At 43.4% G+C, this 25,387-nt stretch overlaps 1 protein-coding gene across 1 annotated transcript in view; it reads right to left on the bottom strand.

Moving 5' to 3' along the window:
• LOC144817970 (UDP-glucuronosyltransferase 3A1-like) overlaps positions 1–25,387 on the bottom strand; it is a 604,136-nt gene that overhangs the window by 443,440 nt on the left and 135,309 nt on the right. The window contains exon 3 of the mRNA XM_078674946.1: positions 15,861–15,987. Coding sequence (XP_078531072.1) covers positions 15,861–15,987 — 127 coding nt within the window. The remainder of the gene's footprint in view (positions 1–15,860; positions 15,988–25,387) is intronic.

Below are 25,387 nucleotides of genomic sequence, written 5' to 3'. Positions count from 1 at the left end.
CAGGCACTCTGTTCATCACCACCCCCTTTTCTGAATCATAGTATTATCTGACGGCAGACAATTGCATGCTATCAACAGAGCAGCACTGTTGGTCAGGCGGAAATACATATGTCAAGGCTGACGGTGGTTTTCCCATCTAAAATATAAATCAGATGGGAGAAGCCCACCAGTTCAGCATGCTGATTTAAACCGCGGAGGACGGAATGACCGACCAACCAAGATATAAATCGGATGCTTGGTTTGTAATGATTTGATTTGATTTGATTTGATTAGTATACTTATAAAGCCCGAAGGCGTCTTAAGAGGCGAAATAATCCAGCCAGTGTAGTCAGTAGTCCCAGATTCCTGGAGTAAAAAAGAGGGATCCTTGTGAGCAAACTGCCACAGGAAGCTGCCTACACACCACACTCCTTCCTGTATAACCCATGCATTCCCCAAGTATCCACTTGCCTGTAAAAAGAAAGGGGGATCCTTGTTCGGAGAACTGCTTCCCTATTTGACTCTCTGCATCTCCTTTTATACTGTAGTTTGTTGATTGTCCCCGCCTCCTCCCAGGAGTCAGTTCTCAATGAATATTTGTATACAGATACATGCCCTGTTGTGAGTTGAGCATATGTGCTTAGCTGCAATTGTGATCTGAAATGTTGTCTTCCCCTCCCCCCACCCTTCTTTCCTTGAACTCCGGTATGGTGTCCACCCTCTGCTACTTTTGGATGTGACCTTTTGGTAAAGGGGCTTCTACTACCACCGCCGTAACGCTCGCAGAAAACTATTTTACAGATTTCGACCTTCACGGCCAGGATTAACACTAGTATTACAGGTTAGATGTTCTTGCTTCTCCCTCAATGAATGGAGGTGAATAACACATTCCAGGTATATGCATCTATATTAAAAATAATAACTCTGAACATACATGCGGGTGGAAGGCAGCCATGCACATAGAAATAAGATCACTAAACACACCTAATAAATGTAATTGCATACTTTCACTTGCGATTCTAGGTTCAAAGAACTAGCACAAAACATTCACAAAAGATTAAAATAGGCTTGCTACAATGGTCTCAATTTAAAAAAAAAATCAAAATCAAAATGTAGCTGCAGTATTATCTCACACTAAAACATGTTTCTTCATTTTAATCTAATAATATTTAAACTATTAAAGGAACCAAAAACAGCATCCTATAAAAGAAATATGTTTGAATAAATGCTTGCATTCCAGATCTAGGTACAACTGTGTTTTTTACCAAATTCAATTCAATATCATATTTATTTACTGCAGCCCGGTATAACCCATACATGAAACATTGAGATCAATGGAGCTACTGGTAGGCCAGAGTGCTGCCTAAAGTTGACACTCTGCACATCACTGTTTGAAATAATTCTTTTTATTTTTTATGCCCGAGTAATTTCTAAGGCTTCTTGTTTCAGTGTCTACTGGTGTTAACTTCTAATTAAAAGAGCGAATACACCTTTTGATATTTTAGCTTGTCCTTTCAATTCAATGGTTTCATTTTTCATCTTGTTCACCTTTTCTTTGTCACAGTTTTGATTTCTCAGTACAAACTTTGCGCGGATGGCAAGAGTGGCTGGGTTCCAGTTCCGTTTAAGGTTGATAATCTATTTCTTTCAACTTTCCATTGAAGGGGCCCAGAGGTGCTTTTGTTGCTACAGCATTGTTTGTTTTGCCTACCTCGCCCTGCTAACTCACCAGTGCCCCCTCATTAAATGAATTTTAAGGAGGACACACACACTGGGACACATATAAAAGTGATAGGGCAATATAAGACTGCTATACATATCTGTGTGTGCATGAGCATGTGGTGGGCGTGTCAGTGCATGTGTAAGTAGATGTGGGTCCGTGACTGGGCGTATGACTGGCTGTGTGGGTCTGTGACAGCGTGTGAGTGGCTGCATGGGATTCTGAGTGCCTCTGTGGGTCTGTGAGTGGATGTGTGAGTAGTTCTCTGGGTCTCTGAGCGGGTGTGTGAGTGTGTAAGTGGGTGTGTGAGACATTTCCTAGGTCTCTGAGTGGGTGTGTTAGTGGCTGAATATGTGTATGAGTGGTTTTCTGGGTAGGTGAGTGGGTGTATGGGTGTGGGAGTGGTTGTGTGTGTTTGTAAGTGGCTGGGTGAGTATACAACTGGGTCTGTGAGTGGGTGTGTGAGTTCATGTGTGACTAGCTGTATGGGTCTGTGAGTGGGTGTGTGAGTGGTTTTGTGGGTCTCTAAGTGGGTGTGAGTGGCTGTACAGGAGTGTGAGTGGTTGTGTACATGGGTGTGCGAGTGCATGTGTGGGTCTGCAAGTGGGTGTGTGAATAGTCCCCTGGGTCTCTGAGTGGGTGTGTGAGTGGTGTTTTGGGTATCTGAGTGGGTATGTGAGTGGTTGAATGGATGTGTAAGTGAGTGTCAGAGTCATTGTGTGGGTGTGTGAGTGAGTGTGTGAGTAGATTTGTGAGTGAGTGTATTTTTTTATTGGTTTCTGGATATGTGGATCTGTCACGGATTTACATGAGAGCCTCACTAAGGGCCACTGTGGCTCCAGGGATCTCCACATGCCCAAACACTTTTGGACAATTTCCTTCCCATAATGGGACCCTCACCCACCCCTTCATCAGTCCCATGGATCAGGATACCTCTATCCTGACCCCTTATATCCTATTTCTACTTTAATTCCTCCTCCAGCAAACGTGTCCTGATTCACAAAATGGAGGTTGCAACTTTTCTCTCTGGTTGCAGCCATCCAATCGTGGTATTGCTGTTGGTGCTAGGATCCACTTCTCTAGATATACATAAATACTTTTCTTAATAATTCAAAAACTACTGAACAGATGTCCACACCCTTTCTGGACCATGATCTAGCTTTCTGTCAAATTTGGTGTAATGTGGTTCAGCGGTTTGGACTGTAGTTGTGTCTAAAATCCCTAGGGGGAACACGTGTTTTAGGATCTCCACCCTTTTCCTCAGCCCACACTTGAGAAATTAACCCGCAGCTTTCCACCCAGCAGCTGTAGTGACTAACAAACTACTTTTGAAAATCTAAGATTCGATGAACGGCAGCAAAGTTAATAGCAAAACAAAATTGCTTTTCCTAAGGAAGCTAGGTCCTAGGGCCACCAGTAGCTAATATATATATATATATATATATATATATATATATATATATATATACATATATATATATATATATATATATCTAAACGAAAATCCTACTCCAGCAAAGAAGAGGCACGTACTCAAGGTGAGCAAGGATAAGGCTTATTTATTTTTCAGGTCTCCCTCGACCCTGCAGTAGGAGAGATATGCCTTTCAGCTGCACAGCAGCCTTTATCAATCTAATTGGCGCCATAAAAATTACGAGTTTATATAGTCAGCACCACCTGGACATGAACATAGAAAATAGACTAAAACTGTTGCACCCACCCGCAAACTTACAGCAATAATGCTATTTAGATCAAAGTACATTTAAAAGTCCATTGATGTTGTTGATAAAGCTTGCTTAGCTCTTCATAACATTGAATGCAAAGTGCAATGAGACAAACTATAAAACTATCAGCATAGTGCACATTAAGCATATTGTCTCCAAGGATCAAAACATATTCAGACTGTTGATAAATGCACAAAAACAATGTATTGCATGTCCTAGATGGAAATCTTTTCATAATAACAGCCAGGGAATTGTATATTAAACAGTGTGGCGCCAATGCTCTCTACAACTTTATGCCCTCTTGATTACAGAAAATAAATCTATAATAAAACAGAAATGCAATGAGTGAATTAAAACGTGCCGCATGTGTTTTTTGTAACACATATAGAAAGGGCCTTCATTTCTTTTTTTTTTTAACTGTGTTTTTATTTTATAAAACAACAACACAAAACAAGGCAATAGTAATCATATTTATAATCATGTGTCCTACGGCACGGAGCTCCACGTGAGTCGTTATGAAACAAACAATTGTAATAAGAGGCGGGAGAGGTCAGCAGCGAGACCACACAGGAATCATATTTGAAGTCAAATACATGGAATGTCACTCAGGGGGACAGGGGAACATCCGAGTTTAAATCTTGAGGGGGAGTACATATGTTCCCACGATAGGCGTTCCACCGGGACCAGACCTTGCTCCATTTTCTAGGTCTACCCCTAGCCAAATAAACTGTCTTCTCTCTAAACATGCACCAATCCATATTTTCCTTCCATACCGACACCTTGGGCAACCGCTGGGAACCCCACAGCTGTGCGATGTCTCTCTTGGCTATCATGTTCCCCAGGGTCGCCCATTGGGTCTGTGCAGCATTATAGTCATTCGGCTCCCACACATTCAACAGGCAATGCCTGGCCTCAGGCAGTAAGGGCACCCCAGTGACCCTTTCCATAACTGTATGTACGCGGGCCCAAAACGCAGTCACCACCGGACATTCCCATATAATATGGAGGAAGGTACCAGTCACACCACATCCACGCTTACACAACCCATCCTGAGAAAAGCCCATCTGAATCAAACGCGGACCAGTGACATATACACGGTGTAGGATCTTAAGCTGGACAAGCCGAAGACGGGCAGGTATAGCCACCTCCTTGGGAGAGGACAAGGCAGACTGCCAATCCTTGTCATCCAGCTCCAAGCCGTCCCCAGCCCAGACCTCCCTGAGACGTACAAGCATATCGGCCCGGTTATTGATCAATTTTTTATATATCAGTGAGATCCTACTGTCAGGCATGTGACCATCCAGTATACGATCCTCGAGGGGAGAAGATTCAGGGATATCAGTGCCCGCGGCAAAAACCGAAGTCAAAGCATGCCGGACCTGCACATATTTGAAGAATTCCGTGTCACCAAGCTCATATTCTGTTCTCAAGGCCTCAAAGTCCTTAACGGTCCCCCTGGACCAAAGGTCTCCCACCCTGCTAATACCAAGCATGTCCCATTTATGAAAGCCTTTCGTTTTCCACAAACATCCCAAAGTCTCGGAGGCGTACAACGGAGTTGCTCGGGTCAGCCTGTCCCTCCATCCCAAAGCCGCATTCGAGTCGTGCCAAACTCGCACAGCAATCTTAGTGGGACCAGTCAGCTTCCCGCCAATCACCTTAGAATAAAGAGCTCTGTTGTAGTCCCCACCCGGCAGCAAAAGTTTATCCAGCTCAAATACCGGGTTAAAACCGGGCGCGTAAGTCGCATGGTTAATCGCACTCAGCTGGGAGGCCCAATAATAACGCTTGATATCCGGAAGCGCTATACCTCCATCATACCAAGGGAGCGTGAGCTTAGAGAGGGCAATGCGTGCACGCCCATCCCAAATCAACCGCCTCTGCAGATATTCCACTTCACGAAAATAACTAGAAGGAATGACGTCGAAGGAGTTCCGGAGCGCATACAAGAAGCGCGGCAAGGACATCATTTTGAAAAGGGCGGCCCGCCCAAGCGGCGATAGTGGTAGCCGACACCATCGTGCTACATCAAGTTTCAGCCTCCGAAGTGGAGGAGCAGATTGTGGTCGTAACGGACGGCGGGATCCAGGGATATGTAAATCCCTAAATATTTAAAACCCGTCTCCGAAATCTGAATAGGGAATCGATGAGGCAGGGAAGGGAGACCCCCCGAAAGGACATAGACACAGGATTTCGTCCAATTGATGATGAGACCTGAGTTCTTGCCAAAAGAAGTAAGAACATCAAAAAGGACGTTGAGAGATTTTAGAGGGGACGTCAGGTACAACAGAATATCATCCGCGTAAAGCGAAATGCGATCCTCCAAATCAGGTGTCCACCGGATACCCTTTATAGAGGGCTCCCAACGGAGCCAGATAGCCAGCGGATCTAGAGCAAGGGCAAAAAGCAGTGGAGACAACGGGCAGCCCTGCCGCATGCCTCGCCCAAGGGTAAAAGAAACAGAAGCTCTGCCGTTAACCACAACCTGAGCCAAGGGCTTCTCATATAAAAGTTTCACCCATCCAAGAAATACAGGGCCGAATCTGAATTTCGTAAGAGCCGCCCAGAGGTATGGCCACTCGATGGTATCAAAGGCCATGGTGGCGTCTAAAGAAGCCAAAATGTCCGGCTCCCTGAGAGACGATGCCCTCGCAAGTACGCCGTGTAAACGCCGGAGATTAAGCGCAGTATTGCGATGCGGGATGAAACCGGATTGATCCGGGTGGATCAAGTCGCCGATGACCCTGACCAACCGATTAGCTAACAATTTGGCTAAAATGTTGGGTTCGGCATTCAAGAGCGAAATGGGTCTATAGGAGGCACAACAGTCCTGCGGCTTCCCCTCCTTATGGATGACTACGATCGTAGCAAGCCGCTGATCACGAGGGAGGGACCCAGAGTCCAACGACTTCAGGAACATATTCCTGAGATAGGGCGCCATTTTGTCAGGTCGCAATTTGTACAGTTCGACAGGCAGTCCGTTGGGACCCATTGCCTTACCAGGACGAAGAGAAGAATGGCAACAGCAACCTCGTCAGCAGAAAGTGGTGCATCCACAAGGTCTCTATCAGCCTCGGACAGGCAGGGTAGTGCAATGTCACGCAGTAACAAACGGGAGTCCTCCTCATCCCTGCCACAGACCGAAGAATAAACCCCTCGAAAATGATCAACAAAACATTCTACAATCTCAGCAGGGTCAGTCACACTCACTCCATCCAGCCCCACGATCACAGGGACAACTCGATTCGCTCTTTCTTTCTTGTCAAGCCATGCAATCAATTTACCAGCCTTGTCTCCCACATCATACAGTCTGCCCTGTTGCTCCCTGTTCATTACTTTGGCAGCATCGGTAACCAGGGCCCTATAATCCATCTGTTTCAGATTGAGGGAATGGAGTTTAGTGCGAGTAACACCCACCTCGAGGTCACTCTCCAGAACAGCTATGTCTGCCTCAAGACGAAACAATTCCTCACGTTTAGCTTTCTTAGCACCGGCAATGAGCGACAAAGAGTGACCACGTACAGCAGTTTTGAAAGCCTCCCATAATGACACTGATGAGGATACAGACCCCACATTTTCAAGAAAATAATGGTCGATGGATTTGATCAAATCAGCACGGATTTTGGGATTCTTGAAATACCAGGGATTTATGGGAGCTACTCGTCCCTCACTACCCACCCGAGTTTCCATGCAAAGCCACAGGGGGGAATGGTCCGAAATACCCCGGGGAAGGTGTCTGATTTCTCTAATCGAGGAGGATAGGGCTGCTGGCATCAACACGTAATCAAGCCTGGAAAGACTCCCATGGGCCCAGGAGTGAAAAGTATATTGTAATTGAACAGGATGCATCAGTCTCCAACAGTCTATCAGACCAAAGGTGTCCAAAAACCCACTCAGCCATGACTGGGACTGAGCTAAATCCCTGGGGGGGGGTGGCGATCTAAAGTGCCGGAGATAACCGAATTAAAATCACCACCCATGATCAGGAGACCGTCCGGAAGCCCCAACATCACCCGCCCAATGTCAGCAAAGGTGGAAGTCTGCAGAACCAGGGGAACATATACTGAAATCAAAGAAAGCATCTCCCCCTCCCAACTTCCAGTACGAGCGGCATAGCGCCCTCTATCGTCGAGGATCACCTCGTCTATCTCCAAAGGGAGAGAGGACCGAATGAGAACACCCACACCCCTAGAACCAGAGGTGAACCCGGAGTGTGCCACAAGACGATATCCTCGTCTATTCATGGCGTGACACGCATTTCCAATTAAATGTGTTTCTTGTAAAAGCATGACATCAGGGGAAAGACGTCGCAGTAACTGCAGCACAACCCCCGCTTTATCTTATCTCCCAGTCCATTGACATTCCAAGACAATAGCCGCAACCCCCTACCCCCATCCCAAGAAGAGATGTAGAGTCCATCCCACAACGGACAACAAGATCGAGTTAAAGGAAAAAACAATACGCTGCCTTGTAAAAAACAGTGAACACACAAACAACCCCCCACCACCCCCAACTGATACCCGTTACAACACCCCCCACCCTGCACCCCTGCGTATGACTCAAAAGCCACCCCAACTTGCAGTGTGCCTGTCGCCCTGACATTTAAACTAATCTACACAAAGAAACCCAGAGGAGGAAAGAGTCCCCTACACCCCCCCCCCCCGCCACCCCCGGGTCAATCACCAAGAAAACATTGTAAGACGAGAATCATAAAACTCAGCTGCGAGACAATTAAAGTGTTCAGACAACGGGAGCCACAGTGTCACTCTTGGTCCGGCACCCCACCCGCGGCGCCACCGGGGTGCCCAGTTCGATCATCCCTTTTGGGCAAAGAATCCAGCCAGTCACCGACATTTTCTGGGCGGTCGAAGAAAAATGTCCGGTCCTCGTATTCGACACGAAGTCTCGTCGGAAACAGCATGGCATATTTGAGGCCCAGATCTCGCAATCGTCACTTCACTCCCTGAAACCCCATCCTCTGCCTCTGAACAAGCTGGGTAAAATCCGGATAGAAGTGCACTGAGGCATTGTCAAACTTGACGGGGCCACCCAGTCGCGAGGCCTGAAGGATAGCATCTCTGTCCCTGAAGTGAAAAAGCCTAGCAATGATGGGTCTCGGTGGGGCACCCGTCTTAGGCTTCCCACCCGGGACACGGTGGGCTCGTTCAACCAGTCCAGTGGGGGCGAGATGGTTCAAAACAAGGTCCTCAACAAGGAGGTCAGTTGCAGAGTTTCCGGGGGTCTCAGGGACACCAATAATGCGCACATTATTGCTTCTGGACCTATTTTCGAAATCCTCGAGTCGGCGAGCCATAAGGTCGTTGGAAGAGCGCAGATTACCGACTTCGGTCTGTAGGTCTGAGACATCGGTAGTAAGGCTAGAGGTCTTTAAGTCCAACGATTTGACCCTTTCATTGGTCTTCACCAGGTCGGCTCTGATCAAAGTAATATCGACGGCCACCGTGTCAATCTTCAGCGCAAGGGCATCGTATTGCTGACTCATGGAGGCCTTCATACTGGCGATGGCACTCATAACATCTTGAAGGGACACTCCAGAAGGAACAGCCGGGTCAACCATTTGGTCTGCAGGAGTGCGGCCGGTACCACTCGGAGACCCCTTGGGCTGAGTGTAACGGTCCATAACGTTGGTCTGAGTCGGTCCCCCCCGGAGAGGCGCCTTGGTCTTCCGCTTCTCAGTGTCGGGTACGGTGGCCATGTTGGAAAAAGTGCCCCGGAGGGGCCCTCGAGACCTAGTGAAAATAGTCGAAGGAAGCGAGGCCACAGTTTCCAAAAGTGTGACAAAGTGGCGTAAATGCCGACTAAAGTCGACACGAGACACTCGCAGACGTAGGCACAAGGGGGAAGCAAAGCAAAGTCGGATCCAGGGTGTATCGACCGGCCTCTCGAGCAGCTAAGGCCCAAACTCCGAAAGCGAAACCGAAAGTAGAAAGAGGGGCTGCCAGACAGAGAACCCCTCTGGCCGTTGTTGTTCAACTACTTCACGGCTTCCTAATCAACATAGCCCCCGGTCTTTTCCTCGGGCGGGCCGAAAAGTTCAAATCGAAGCAGCTGCGTTTCCCGAAGTCCAAATTCAATTTTTGAAAGAATGGATGTGTCAGCCAAGGTTAGTCTTCAAAGGCCCATAATCAAAATCAGGATATTTTCCAGGATATATGCGAAGGGCGGCGGGGGTCTCGGGAGCTCTGTGCTCACGCGGCCATCTCGGATGCTCGCGAAGCTCCTCCTCTGGGCCTTCATTTCTTAAAAGACTTAGGGACAAAAATCAAACATGACATGCAAATGAGTGTTGAATCTAAACTGGAAAATAACACTGTTAGTAATAATGTCATCACCACGGAGCTCTGATTGCACACAGTGTGTGTATGTCCAACATAAATGCCAGCGTCTGGGTAATAACCGCTACACTCGACAGGACCTCAAGGCCCACAATCCTCTTGAACAGCTATGTGAGTACCTGATTTGGAACACAACACCGGTGTTCCAGTATAAATAAAAAAATGAACCTTGTGTTAATTGTACCCGTGGCGAAAATAATCATTCCATCTTTGCAATCTTGTTCTAATGGAAGATGTTTAAAACGTCACCATAAATCAACAGCAGCACCAACTGCAACTTGTGTGAAGGACACACATAGCGGGGTCGGGGGAGATTGGTCGATACAAATTAGTTATGCCACAACACACCTCACCGCTTTTGCTTCGGCATCCACGGTGCCCAGTCACCAAAGGGCGCCAGTATTCTGGGCAAGGCATTTCTAGCTGAGGAAACTCAAAACCGAGTGCTGGCAGTCGGAAAAACGCCCCGCTCCTCACTCCAGAATCCCCGCAGCTGTCATCCTTGTTCCTTCTCCCGGCATACTCTCTGGGGGCTCCACCGCATAGCACTACCATGCTCCTCCAACAACAGTTACGGTCAATGGTGGAGCCACACTCACGCCTGGTGGTACCTGTACAACGCCAACCGTCGACGCTGAAATTAGATCCAAATGAACATCCTACTCCAACAAAGAAGAGGCACATACTCAAGGTGAGCAAGGATAAGGCTTATTTAATTTTCAGGTCTCCCTCGACCCCGCAGTAGGAGAGATACGCGTTTCCGCTGCTCAGCGGCCTTTATCAATCTAATTGGCGCCATAAAAATTATGAGTTTATATAGTCAGCACCACCTGGACATGAACATAGAAAATAGACTTAAACTGTTGCACCCACCCGCAAACTTACAGCAATAATGCTATTTAGATCAAAGTACATTTAAAAGTCCATTGATGTTGTTGATAAAGCTTGCTTAGCTCTTCATAACATTGAATGCAAAGTGCAATGAGACAAACTATAAAACCATCAGCATAGTGAACATTAAGCATATTGTCTCCAAGGATCCAAACATATTCAGACTGTTGATGAATGCACAAAAACAATGTATTGCATGTCCTAGATGGAAAACTTTTCATAATGACAGCCAGGGAATTGTATATTAAACATTGTGGCGCCAATGCTGTCTACAACTTTATGCCCTCCTGATTACAGAAAATAAATCTATAATAAAATATAAATGCATCTATATATGTATATATGTAGAACAAGTGCAAAAACAATGTAGAACAAGCACTCCACAACGGGTGCAGACGTGATGGGCTGAATTCAGGCCCTATCAGTTAATTTCAATTCAATAAAATGCTGCACTCTGAGGAGCAACTTTTGTTTAATCTTTGTACCGGCGTCGAGGACCGTGTTAGTTTTCCTTGACTAGGGCACAGCTCCTGAATACAAGTGTCAGCTTCTTGAGAGCGTTCCCTGCCTCATCTCTTTGGCATCTCTGTAATGCGGAATTACTACAAGAATTAAACACAAGTTGCTCCGTGCAAGCGCATTCTGACCCAAAATCAAGGACTGGTCAATTGTGTTTTGTCATGTTTTGTCACATTATTGGTTTTGTATTTGTCAAATGTCAAATATTGTTATTATTAATGTTTTTTTTAAATCGTTATATTCACTGTTCTTCTCCATGACATGAGTTAAATGTTGACTGCGCATGATCAAAAAATAAATGAACAAAGAAAAGGTGTAACAAGAACACCAAAACTACTTTAGCTATCAAAGTTTTTATTTTAGATGTATTAACTTAAAACGCACGTCCAAACAATCTCCTGTTCATACTATTATTGTGGCCTATTTTGGACGTATACACGAGCCCAACCCCTCCTTTTGTTGCAAAAATTGATTGGAATAATTGCGGGCCAACCTGTTGTGATCAGGCAAGTTTCAGGGCACTGATGTCCTGGGGCAGGGGTGAAGCAATTCTAGTAGTCACTGTATATGCTGCATACCCCTTTGAAATATTTTACTTGTACATGGAATCTGATCCGATGGTTTCATGACACAATATAGACAACCCAAAATATGGCCAAAATAATATTGAATAAAAAAATATCGCCATCCTATACTGAACTAGAAATAACATAAACATCAATGATAAAACTATTGCCCAAAACAATTTTAATAATATTGAACAAACAAATATCAAAATAAAATATAATCTTCTATTAAAATACATACACAATATAGAAATATTGAAACATAACTTTGAATACAATAATATCACTAAAATAAGGAAAAATATTTTACATGATATACTTATTTTTTTAAATAAATATATATAAAAACCAATAAATAAAGAACACATATTTCAGAAAAGACTGATAATTTACTTTAACATTTATTTCAGAATATTCCTATGAGAAAAAAGATGCAATATAAAAACTATGCAATGCAGCTCACAAATTAAAACATACAAAAACTAAATGATATTTTTCAGATGTGTTAAAAACTAAATACAAATATATTAAAATTTAGAATTAGACACTCAACAATAAATAAAATACTAGTACTGACAAAGCTGTGTACCCTCTTTATATAAAAAACCCCCACAAGAAACATCCACTTCTGCCTTCAGTAGATGCTACAGATAACTCTTACCTGTTTTTGGGCTGTGGTGAGTACATTCAACCACTACGGTCCAACATTTGAATCTCTGCTGCAATATCATCAATCCTTTTAGTAGGTTACAATGTTGATCACCATTTTGCTAGAGAGGCACGTCACTATCCTGCTGTGTGTTTAACGCTGATTGCTGTGGTTTGGGAATTGCAGCCGCATTCTGCTACTCATAGACATCTAAAGTACTGCCATGCTGTCAGCATCTCTTCATTTCCTTTGCTTGATGGTGTTCTTTGGAAAAAGTGCATTATCAAATTCTGTGCACTACAGGTATGTTTTTATTCCTTGTGCTTTTCAAATTGCATGTCCACTCCAGGTCCTTTTGCTGGTTTATGGGACAGAAATGCTGTTATACAACTAATGATGACTGATTTGATTTGGCAATGGAGATCAGCATCTTGATGCAAATAATCTTCAGGAGCCAATCTGTTCCATCATGATAGAAACAATTACATTACTCAATCTAACAGCATCAAGGAAGTATAGAATTTTATGAAGTGGCAAAATTGCTAGACCACCCCAGCTAACAGTCCTAGAAGATTTCTTAAAATATTGAAAATATTTAATAGTGGTGACAGATATTTCCAAGAAACAGAAAAGTTTACAACTATTTTGATTACCATTTTGATAATATAATTAAATATTGATCAAATTAATTGATTATTTTCTAGAACAAGGCTACACAAATTGGAAGGAAAATATCAATGTGAAAAGTATAGGAGGAACTACGTTTTGGCAAATTCAGGACACGGACACCTTGTTCAGGGCACGTATAATTCCTAAAGAAATGATCTATTCAAATAATTCTGTAAAACATCTACTTGAGTTTTGCTTCTCTTTCAGATTAAAAGACGTTATCACTTGCTAAATTTAATTTGACACATTTTGCCGATTTGGAATGGAATGAAAATATTACTGCTAATAATTTACTGTGATGGTTATGAATGGAACCTACAATATAGCACTCTTTGGGATTGCCTCATGGGTATTAATATGTGTCACACACATTTTTCTGCATCACCCCTCATCAGCCGGGCTAGTTTGAATTCAGTGGCACAGTGAGCCCGGGACCCACATCTGGGCATACCCAGTAGCAAATGAAAAAAAAACAAGGTGATAGATGTAATGCTTGAATTCATCACAGCTACTGCAGATAGCCTGGGCTGCATCCCAATCCATTGTTTGTTGTACACCATGCTACCCCATTTTGAACCCAGCCATAAGCAAATCAGTCTTGACCCTGCTCCTAATGGGTACAATCTAGCCTGAACTGCCACTCCAGGTCTTTCCTGAAACATAACTAAGCATCCCGGAACTGGTTTCATGATAAAGCCCCTCATCAGCCAGGCTAGTTTGATTTCAGTGGCACAGTGAACCTGGGACCCCCATCTGGGCATACCCGGCACACTTAGGGCTGCAAATGCAAGACAACAAGGGGATGGATGGAATGCTTGACTGAATCACAGTCACTGGTGATCGCTCAAGGCATCATCCCAATCTATCATTTTTTTCCCAAACATGCCACCCCAGTTTGGACCCAGACATATACAAATCACTCTTAACCCTGCTCCCCATGGGAACAGTCCAGCTCAAACTGGCAGGCTAGGTCCTGCTTTGACTGTAAACAAGCATTCTGGGACCAGTTTCGTGGTCTTAGACTTAATCAGCCAGGCTAGCTTGAATCCAGTGGCACAGCGAGCTTGGAACCCATGTCTGGTCATACCCTTCCCACTTGGGGAGACAAATGCAAAAAGAAAAGATGATGGATGGAACGTTGAACATGGAATGGCATGGCGAGCAAACAAATTAGGTATTTAAGCCAGATCTGTGACTGGGTGTGAATGTTTGATTTGAGCAGCATTCCGTCCATCATCTTTTCTTTATACAAGACGGCATTCACCTAAAGATGAAACAAAACTAGTTATTTTAAACCAAAGACCACTCAAAGAAGAAGAAAAACTCATTCTACTCATCTCACATAATTTTTGTCACATGCCTAAAATTTGGGGCTCACACAAGGGAAAGGACCAGAACTTGTACGTAAACTGGCGTTTTTAAAATAGGCTTGTGCCACAGGAGCGTCACTAGTTTTGATGCTCTGGTGGCATAAGCATCTCAGTCATATCTGGGTGGCTTTGCATGGTCTCATAGATATGGAGTAAGATAAAGCAGGGCAAGTTGCTACCTTCCTTTACTGTACATCAAGGAGGTTTTTCATGGACGTTGCAGTAGGCTTTCCCATGCAGCTCCCATGGATTATAACGCTACCCCAGATTCACTTAATCACATGAGCCTGGGGCAGCACAAAAGCCTTACCCCTCCCAGAGCAGGCATTATGAGGAGAGGTATTTCTATTTCTTCTTGTTTTCTCCACTTTCGATGTGTGATGCCCCTGCAGCAGACATCAAAAGAGGAAAATGCCACCATGATGCAAGGGTGCCTGTAATGGAGGCACCCTTGCTGCATGGTGCAAGCGTGCCTAGTTGGCGCTAGTCATCAAATTGTATGCCAGTGCATTGGTAAAGGACAGGAATGCACCATATTTTGTAAATATGGTGCATTCCTGACCTTTCACATTGGCATAGGCAGTACAGCATGAACACTTGGGCTGGTACCCATCGCCAATTCCTCATAAATGAGGCCCCATGTTCATCCATTCCAATAGATCAGGCTGGCAGCGGTACAACCCCTTGCTGAACTGGTCATGAAATCACCTTAGATGGGAATCTCATGTCATGCTTTCAGGTTTGAGGTTAGAGGACAGCCATAGACACCGTTTACTAATTTGCATACAAGTCATCTGATTATTACACTGGGAACTCCATCCCATATACTCAGGATATTCTCACACTCAGAAGGCAGTATGCATCTGTACACCCTTACCCACTAATAGACACCCTATCACATTAAGGAACTCAATCACACAAATTCATAGACAAGTGCACCTATATATATATATATCAGTTTCCACCACTGGTCATCTTATCATTACAAGGGGAACCTCATATCAGATTACAATCTAGGCATCAATGTGCTTCACTGATCATCCTATCACCATATTGAACTCCACCTAACACAAGTAGTGTAGACTACTTGTATAGACCTTGTTCTTACATATGGATCCTAACTGAACAAGTCCAAATGTTGACGGTTTCAGTGTACATATGCACATTTCCCACCACCAGAAATCCCTCACTAAAATATTGATCACTATTCTTCTAAATATTCACCACACTACATTCCTCCTTCCAGAAAAAATACTTGGATGCAGATTTGTTAATGCTGTAAAATCATCAATAAAATCCAGGAGTAGCTATTTTCAACAGGTACGCACTGGTGGATCGACAATATAGGTAAACAAGCATACATTGGTTTATATAATATTCTAAATATATCAATTGCATTTTTGACTCCCTTCTATACCTTCCTTCTATAAATTTGTTTTGGTGCTCTGCAAATAATGTTTTGAATGCTGTTTCCAATTCCTCTCCAGCTGACCAAGTCATAATTTTGTAGCTGCCGGCAAATTTGGGATCATGTTCATTTACACCTAAAATACAGAAAATAATCACAATTTGTAAGAATTAATCTTCAAATGAGTATAAAATAACAGAAATATTATTTACAATCCTATAAGTTAATATTTTGCATCATAAATAATGTATCACAAATCAAAATAACCAGGCTTTAAGTGGAGACTCCTGCTACATTCAAGCATGTTATACTAAGTTTAGCTCGAAGCAAAAATGACCCACCAAAAAAGAACAGCATGGGCCCCATGGTGTATGAAACATCAAAGTAAAGGGGAGAAATGTGCAGCCGTGTACCATAGTATATATCCATAGCAGTATTCAACAGCAGAAAACGGTATTAATTTGTCCCATCAATCAACAACAGGAAAATAAAGACAGAATGGTATTGAACTGGTACAGAGAACAGTGAGTATAATATTCTACAGCTATACACAAGAACAAGATGAGTTGAGCATCGGTTCCAACTGTTCCACAAGATAAGTATTTCCCTATTACCCAGCTAATTTCCAAAAGGTTCCACATTGTTCGTGTTTAGATGGCAGACCACTGATCTTCCTTACCTGCGACTATAAGACTAGCCTCCACCCACTGTTCAGTGATATTCTGCTGTGGTCGGTGCGGCTGTATCGTGTAGGGCTTTGGGTCTGTTCACCTCGTTCCAACATACATCCGTGACTTGCAGGGCACAGTAACAGTGGTCTGTGGCTATTAGGGTGCCTGCTATTCCCCGCCTCAGACGGGCATAACCTGTTCAGGCTGCTTTTTGGTATTTTGTTTTCTTAGTATGGGAATTTAATACGCCCATGCAGGATATGCAATGATATTCCTGCTACATCTTTTCTTCTTCCTGATGGAGGCCTTCCTGGACATTCGTTATAAAAGGAGCTAATAATCTGTCAGCACTGAGACTCAAAACAGCCAGGAAGCATTGTTACCGCTGGTTCGTGGACCATATATATAAATAGATAGTATATTTTTATCTTTTTCTATTGTGCAGGTTTTTTCAGAATTGTTCTTCTTCTGAAGACTATTCTTCAGATTATTCCAGGTTCTGTTCGGCTGACATTTTGACTGTTCTCTACCTTGTCTATTTCTGCTCATGTTACAAGCTCCTATTCTTGCTTTGAAATAGATTTTTTCCCTTTCACTTTCTTACAACATTGATGACAATGTCCTAGGCCTACTTCTGAGACTTCACAAAAGTCGAAAAAAGCTTTTCAGACTGTTTTTCCACCATTGGTCAATTCTCTGAGTTTACGCTTAGCAGAATGTACCACATGAAATGGTGTGGTGAGTCCCAATCATTTTTAAACAACCTTGTTTAACGTTTTACATATTGGGTGAAGCTGAAATAGGCATTGTGGTTATAGCAATCAGTGATATATATAAAGATCGGGATACAGTCTCTTTCATCCAGTAGAGTTCAGTACATCATGTACGATTTTGCTCTTACCACTAGCATTTGGGTTGCGAGTCAAGAGCAACTGCATAATAATCAGCCACCATGTATCTGACCAATTCAGAGTATCTGTCAGAGTGCTCAGTACATCACCCTCAGTATTTTTCAGTTGTGGTGAAAGGGAGTGCATACCCGAGGTTTGCAATTTGATGAAGGTGTGAAAGGGAGTCCATACCGTCTCACACAAGGCCAATTGGCCTCTGACACTTGCACACATTTTCTCTATGACATATAAATGTTCCACCTTACCTTAGTAGTCGGATGGTCTTGAGCTTTCCATTTTTGGGTAGTGATCAACTTAGCTGCCATTAATAAAAGGAAAAGCAATTGCTGTTCAGGGAAGGTAAGTATCTCTTGGTCTCGACAAAACTGTAACTATATCATCATGATATCTTTAATCAGAGATAAAATCGATATCCAAAATCCTCCAATGTGCTCACATATCTACCTCTTGTTTTAATTATTTATTTATTTTGAAATATTTATAGAGCGCGAACAAGACACTTGCGGATATCAGAACGTTTTACAATAAATGAGGTTAGTTATACAACAAATAGATGTAGGTTAAACACGTATACAGAACATCTTGTAAAATTCAAGCAGTAGGGTACAAAACAGAACAATCCTGCTGAATCAGGTCAAGGGTAGATTTAATGTCTAGGTTGTCAAGTTGGGCCCTTGTCAAAGTACGGGTTAGTAGTGAGGGTGCGACTGGTCTCGAGAATTCTTTAGACTATGCTCAGGTGAATTGTGCCATGGGAATCGCTTTTACTTACTTTTTGAAAGATGCAGTAGAAGAGTTCAGTCTGGTTTCTGGGGGTAGTGCATTCCATATCCTGGGCGCCATCCCTGAGAAGGTTCGTTTTTACGTTTTCTTCTTGTTGAATCATTGCGGTTTCAGTAGAAGGTTTTCCGCGCTTCTTGAAGATCTTGTCCCCCCAGAGATTGTCAGTTTCTGTGCCAGATAGCTGGGTGCGTTGTGACGCATGGCTTTATGAGTCATACACGCTATTTTCAAGTGAATTCTGGCTTCCTGAGGTAGCCAATTCAAGGATTTTAAGTCTGGGGAGATGTGATGAGTCTCGCTGCAGCATTTATTGAAGCTCTTAGAGGTACTGTGGTAGCTTTTTGAAGGCCACACAGAGAGACACTTCTGTACTCCACACAAGGGATAACTAGAGCTTTTACTGCCAGCTTGAAGTCATTAACTGGAAGGAAGGGTTTTAACTTCCTCAGTGTGTTTATCTGGAAGTTTGCACCCTTTGTAGCGTTGCTGATGTGTTTTTGCGTATTGAGGTTGCAGTCAAGAGTTTTTCTCAATGATTTTGCAGCGTCAACAATGGTTGGTTGAACGTTGAGTGCATTAAGATGTTTGATCCAATCTTGCATTAAAGGGACTTTGGCGGGTGGAGCTATTAGGAGGAATTCGGTTTTTAGGGTGTTTAATATGAGATGTTTTCTGCTAGCCATGTCTGGGTATTCCTAAGCAATGTATTAAGCAATGTAATGTCTTCTAGGTTGTGGATCTTAAGGTATAGTTGTGTGTCATCAGCGTACATGTGATATTGCACGTTAGACGTGAGTGGTTCCATGAAAACATTAAACAATGTCGGTGTTAGTGAGGACCCTTGCGGGACTCCCAATGTTACTGGTACGGGTTTGGACAGGGTGTTGTTGACCTTAAATTTTTGTGTCCGGTTTTGGAGTGAGGTAAACCAGTTTAGCACTGACCCTGATAGACCCATTCTATGTTTCAGAAGATCTATCAAGTTCTCATGTTTGACCATATAAAAGGCTGAGGAGAGGTCTAGCGGGATGAGTAAGCATGTTCCGTTCTGATCTAGGATTTGTAGTGCGTCGTCAATTATGTGTGTCATGGCTGATTCAGTGCTGTGACCTGTTCAGAAGCCTGATTGGTGTTTGTTAAGAAGGTCAAAGTGGCCAATATGCCTTGTCAGTTGGTGGTGTACACATTTTTCCAATAGTTTCCCCAAGGTAGGAATATTGGAAATAGAGCGATAGCTGTTTAGGTCCGTAGGGTCAGCCGTGGGTTTCTTTAGAATGGGTGATACCTGTCCAACTTTGAGGGTGTCCGGGATGCAACCTTGTTGCAGTGAACTGTTAATGATCTTGGTCCAGAGAGGCAGAAGCAATGGAATGAAGTCTTTAACAGCGTTTGCGGGGAGAGGATCGGTGAGGTGATTGGCAGGCTTCATGGCACTAAGAATCTTGCATATAGCTTCTTCAGTGTAAGTTGCAAAAGCTGACCAAGTTGCCTCATTTTTTAGGTCAAATTTGAAGTGATTTGGTGTGGCGCCTTTGGGAGTGCTGGGGGGGGGGGGTTTCCTATGAGGACCCGAGTGTAAGATTAGGTCATTGAGGAGTTCCTTCCTGATGTTGTCAGTCTTCTGATTAAGGAAGGCAGAAAATTCTTCACAGTTGGGTTGTGGGCGGGATATGTCTTGTACACGGTGAGGTGCGTCTTTAGATTGGGTTTTGATTAGTTCAAAAAGTTTTTGGGGACAATTTTTTGCTTGGTCTAGTTGGTGGCTGAAGAAGTCTGCTTTAGTGCGTTTGATCTTTCTATAATATGCATTTCTCTTTTTCTTAGTATCTTGAGGTGATTGGCGGATGGGACTGATCTCCAATTGCGTTCAGAATTTCTGAGACCATCTATCCTTGTTGAGTAGACCATTGTAACAGGGATTAGAATCTTTTGTGGAGACTCTCTTTAGTTGAAGAGGAGCCACCTCGTTTATTATTGAGGTAGTGGTTGGTGAGAACATGGACTTCGGACTAGCCTGCAGGGGGCAGAAGTAGGTTGTAGCTGGAGGAAGGTAATATGTTAGGGTTGTGTTTTTTTAAGTCTTTTTTCCATACCTTAGGTCTTGTGGATTGAACAGAATTAAGTTTCATTGTTTCCTTGATAAAAAAAGGTGATAATATGATGGTCTGACCAGTCACAGGGTTGGATCGACTCAAGCTGAATGGAATCACTTTTGGAGATAATTAAATCCAGGATTGAGCCTTTCTTGTTTGTAGGGCTGTTGCAAATTTGGGTGAGGTCTAGAGCATCGAGGACAGTTTTGAGATTATTGACCACTGCATCGTTGTGGTCGCTCCAATGGAGATTGAAGTCGCCAAGGAATATTTGGGTATTTTGCCGCCCGGTGTTCGTTGAGACCATATCCATGAGGTGTTCGGTGAAGGTGAGGTTGTCACCAGGTGGATGATAGATGATGTGTAACGAGCATAATTGTTTGCCATTGCTGTTGATGTTGAGGCATGTGTATTCACGAGAAGGGAATACAGGGGAAATGGCTCTGTTAACAGGGATGTTGCTACGATGTATACAGGCGATACCTCCCCCGTCTTATCCATTCTGTCAATCTAATGATGTTGTAGTTTGAGGGCACTAGAATGTCGATGATGGGTGTGGAGGATTCCGTTAGCCAGGTTTCGGTTAACATTAAAAGGTCCAGTTCTTGTGAGATAATGAGGTCAGCTATGTCCGCTGTGTGTCTAGAGGCTGATCTACAGTTTAGGAGTATGCATTTCAGATGGGGTGCGATGAGTGATGAAGTGGGATCCTGAATGAGTGGGACTCTTCTTAGGTTGTTGTCGATGATGCCTCTATTGTTGTGTTTAGAGGACCTGTGAGGATTGGGGGAGATAGTAGGGATGGTCATAGGAGTGGTGATTATGGCGTTCGTGAGAGAGGGTTCATAAGAGTGTAGTAGAGAAAGTAGATCGCTCTCCGAAAACAGATTGGTGCTTCGAATTGGGCGGGTTGATGTAAAATGGGAGGGAACTGATTTCCAGCTGTGTAGAGTAAGTTTCGAGGTGAATGTTAGGTGAGTCGGGAGCTCCCTAGATTTAGACGGTCTTGAAGACCTCATGCACCATGGTTGTCTCGATATCACCTCTTTAAAAGCTTGGAGTTCCTCTTTGATTTTGTGAAGTGAGAACATAATCTCATCCAGTCTGGAGTCTGGAGCGGTTATGAATAGGGTTGGTGGCTGTGTTATGTATGTGGATGGCTGCGATGTGGTCGGGTTAGATCTGTAGTCAGGTGCAGGTCTGAATGGAGTTGGAGGCAGTGTTACGTATGTGGATGGATGAGTTGTGGATGAAGATGGCTGATTTGTGGGTGTAGCTGGCTGGTGTGTCCGAGGGTGGCATGTTTTCTAAGTGGTAATGGTGTGTCCTATTATGTGCCAGCAACCGACCTGGTGGGGTTGGCTGGAATGGGGTGTGTACGTGCTAGGAGTATTGTTGTGCGGCAAGGAGAGTTGGTTATGGAAGGGATGATGTTAGCAGGGGGGAACTATGAACGTACACGGAGGGGGTTTTAATATCTATTGGGGGTGGGTAAGCTGTCTCAGTCGTACTGGGTAGCAGTAAGATATGAGGGTTTGGTGAAATGATGTGAAGTGTGTCGGAGGGAGGGGTAATCTGGGTGGAAGTAGCGTATGAATCAGTTGCCAGTAATGGGCAGGGTAGTAGAGGGGCGAAGCTGTCAGAAGGGGTTGGAGGTGTGAGATCTTGTGTACTGGTGGTGGGAGGAGCTTGGGTGGCAATTTGGGGTTTAGACACTTGTTCTTTAATAATGGGGAAGATGTTATTCTGGAGATTTAGACTACGGTCTGTGGATTGCATGAGGATTGTTCCGTTATTGTAGATGGTGATGGTTGCTGTCGCTTGGAAGAGCTGGGAGGGGGAAATATCAATAACTAGACCATGTGCAGTTTTCCTAGTGGAGGAGATTGTGAATAAGGCTAGGAATGCTTTCCTCCCTTGGGCTCTACGTTTCGGGTGGAAAATGATATCGGTGGTTGTGTTCCCGTTGTGGGGTGAGAAATAGGGATCAGCGTTGAGAGATTCAGGGTGAAGTTTTATAAAATTGTGCTTGAATCGTTTGGCTGATTTTCTTGAGAGGTTCGTGAGATACATGATGTTGTAGGTATGTGTGCCTGTGAGCTCCATGGTATGGCCAGCACAGTAGGTGAGATGTTATGGGGCGCAAAGTGTGTATGGGGCTCGTGAGGGATCTGAGCAAAGCGGCGTGAAGTGCTCAGGAAGGAGGGTGAAAGAAGTAACAGAGGAGGTGGCTATATTATGGGCTGAGGGGGAAATGGGGGTTGGATCTAGTATCCTGATGTTTGCACCATCAGCACCAGGTGTGGAGTAGTATGTGGGGTGGGCTAGGGGAAAGAAAAGAAAAGAAGGGACATATAAAATGTATAAATAGAACATATATAAATATATATATATCATATGTATAAAACATATACATATACATAAAACATATGCACCATAAAGACATACCCAAATAGAGATAGATTAAGATAAATTGAGGGAAGAATGCAATGAAATTCTGATCTGAAATGTGTAAGAGGAGAGGTCGGTAGCCGTAGAAACTATGGGTTTTACCACTGTGGTGGTGCAAGTCTAATATGGCAGACTCCTTAGGAGAGCTCCTACTAAACAGCTATGCAGTCCTCTGTTTCTATTAACTGTGAGATAACCAGTGTAGTCCTAGTTCACTGTCCATCATAATGTTGAGGAGTCAAGTCCTATTTCAGTTGTAATGAATAGGTTCAATAAATGTTGCTGTTAAACAGTCTTAGGACCAGTGGTTGGGGGATGCCCCTTGCCTTTGCTATTTATGCCATTGGCCCTTTTTGAACAAACACAAACAAGAGCCACTGCCCTCCTGATAAGTGTGTAGTTATACATAAAAATGAAAGTCAAGATAAAAAAGAAATTAAAAAAAAGCTACCTTTACATTGACCTCTATGTCGTTAATAATATGAACTGATCGTGTTGCTGGCTACATCAAGGCCTCCTTTGGTAATTGAGGGTTATGTTGCCATGGCGCTGTGGGCGCTGTGTGCATATTCTTTTGATTTAAGACTTTCAACATGAGGTCCACAACGAGCGCGCTGTCGGTGTTGTTGTGTGCTGCTCCTGAGGGGGCGGGGCTGTGTAGCGATTTCTCTCCCAGGGCCGCTGAGAGTTGTTGGACATTCCCTGGCCCCTGAATCTTCGATCTGCCGATGAACCCAAACATGATGGCCCCACTGTTTTGGGGGGATCCTGCCACCTCGGATATAGCCAGCCACTTCGACCGGGGGCAGCAGGCGTAAGCCAGTTCCCTAGGACCCCATTCTCCTTTAAACAAACATCAGGGAACCTAAAACGGCCCGCAATCCAACTGGCATTAGGCACCAAGGTAGCTGCCTCACCTTGTATACATTTTCCTTAAACTGTGTACAAGTAGATGTTTTAGTTGGCCTTGCCAAACAATGATCCAAAGATATCTGAGAACCCAGCTTGAAGGTCTGTTGACTACTGCTTTATTTGAGTAAATTTGTGGTAAGCCTGACCCACATTTAATAAGTGATGTAAGTGGGAAATTGCCTGTGGATTGGAAACTTCCCTAAATAAATCTTTCCAGCTGTAGCATTCCTATTTGTCACACGTTGTACACTGTTGTGGTGAGCCCAATGAAGTAATTTGTATTAGTATGTATAAACCCCTCTGGCCAAACTGTACTTCATGAGCACATTGCATTAATACATTAATGCTCTATTTAGAACAATGCTCCTAATGTTGGGGGCTGACATCACAGATTCTGCAATCTGGGATATCATAAGGAAATTCCAAGTTGTGTACTATTGGTGTGGGGGAGTCGGAAGCTATTCACTCACTTGACAACGCCTTACCACTTTGTTCCAGTAATATCAAATAATCTGAGTCTACTTAAGAAAGTGTTCCTGAAATCCGTTTTCTTTTATAAACCACATTTTATTAATTGTAAAAACATAACATTAAGAGTAAAAAAGGTACACAATGCAATCACAATAAAGAAGTTCATCTAAAAGGTAAGTGGAAAAATCATTCAAGCATACTAATTGTCAATTAGTATGTATTATTCTCACCATCGGCCCTCATATCTTGTGATATTTGCGAAGGCATCCTCTAGCCTTATAAATAGACTCTTTTGTTTTTTATCAGCTGTCCATTGCTTTCCTCCATGCAGTAATGGGAAGGAAGGTCAGGGGATGTCCAAAACCAGGCAATCTCTCCCTTGGTGATCAATGGGTCAATGCACACTAGCATGCGTCTCCTTTGCATAGCCGAGGCACACTCATTACACTAGTGGGTACATTATTACTCAGATCATAGTGGTGCTAGCATCTTGAAGACCAACCGTCTTAGCCTTTAAAACCAGAAGTGACTCTCCATCAACTTAACAAAAAAGTGTCCTAGCAATAACAATGTAACCAGTGTGAATTCAAATTTAAGCTGCAAGAGGCACACAGAACCTTTTTCATGAGAAAACAGATTATTTATTCATGATTTTTCCATTTAAAACATTTCTTTTTCTTCTCTGATTTTACTGCAGCCAACACATTTTGTCCAAAAGGACTTCTTCAGGGTTAAAAAACGACTTAATATATATAGAGGTTTAAAAAAAAGCATCCACATACAATAAACATGGAGACATTTCAAACTATAAACAGTACTAAATGTATTGACACAATCGTGGGTACATGCTTCAATGAAGTATCTAATCACCACTAGGTGAATTTGTTCAACTAAACAAAAGCAGTGATCAACATGCAGTCATTTGCCTGAATTTGCTGTTCAAAACTTGTACATACAGAAGCATCACATTGCTGTATTACATAATCTTATTAGGATAAGGCCAGATATCAGAACTCAAATGTGCACAATGTGTAAAGGTTTATGCAAAATGTTTTACATGTGAGGATAGGGGGATCAACCAGTGTTACCAGGGTAGGAAACTGAGTCATAGAGTATGATTAGCTACGCATTATGTAAATGAAAGTCCAATTACTACTACGTGAGACATCCACACCACCCATTGTTCATATATGCTATTCCTTGCTTCCACAGGCAATAATGGTCTAAAGAAAAGTACGCTAATA

Source organism: Lissotriton helveticus, chromosome 2_1, assembly GCF_964261635.1.
Source record: "Lissotriton helveticus chromosome 2_1, aLisHel1.1, whole genome shotgun sequence".
Taxonomy (NCBI): domain Eukaryota; kingdom Metazoa; phylum Chordata; class Amphibia; order Caudata; family Salamandridae; genus Lissotriton; species Lissotriton helveticus.
This window is presented reverse-complemented; position numbering and strand designations above follow the sequence as displayed.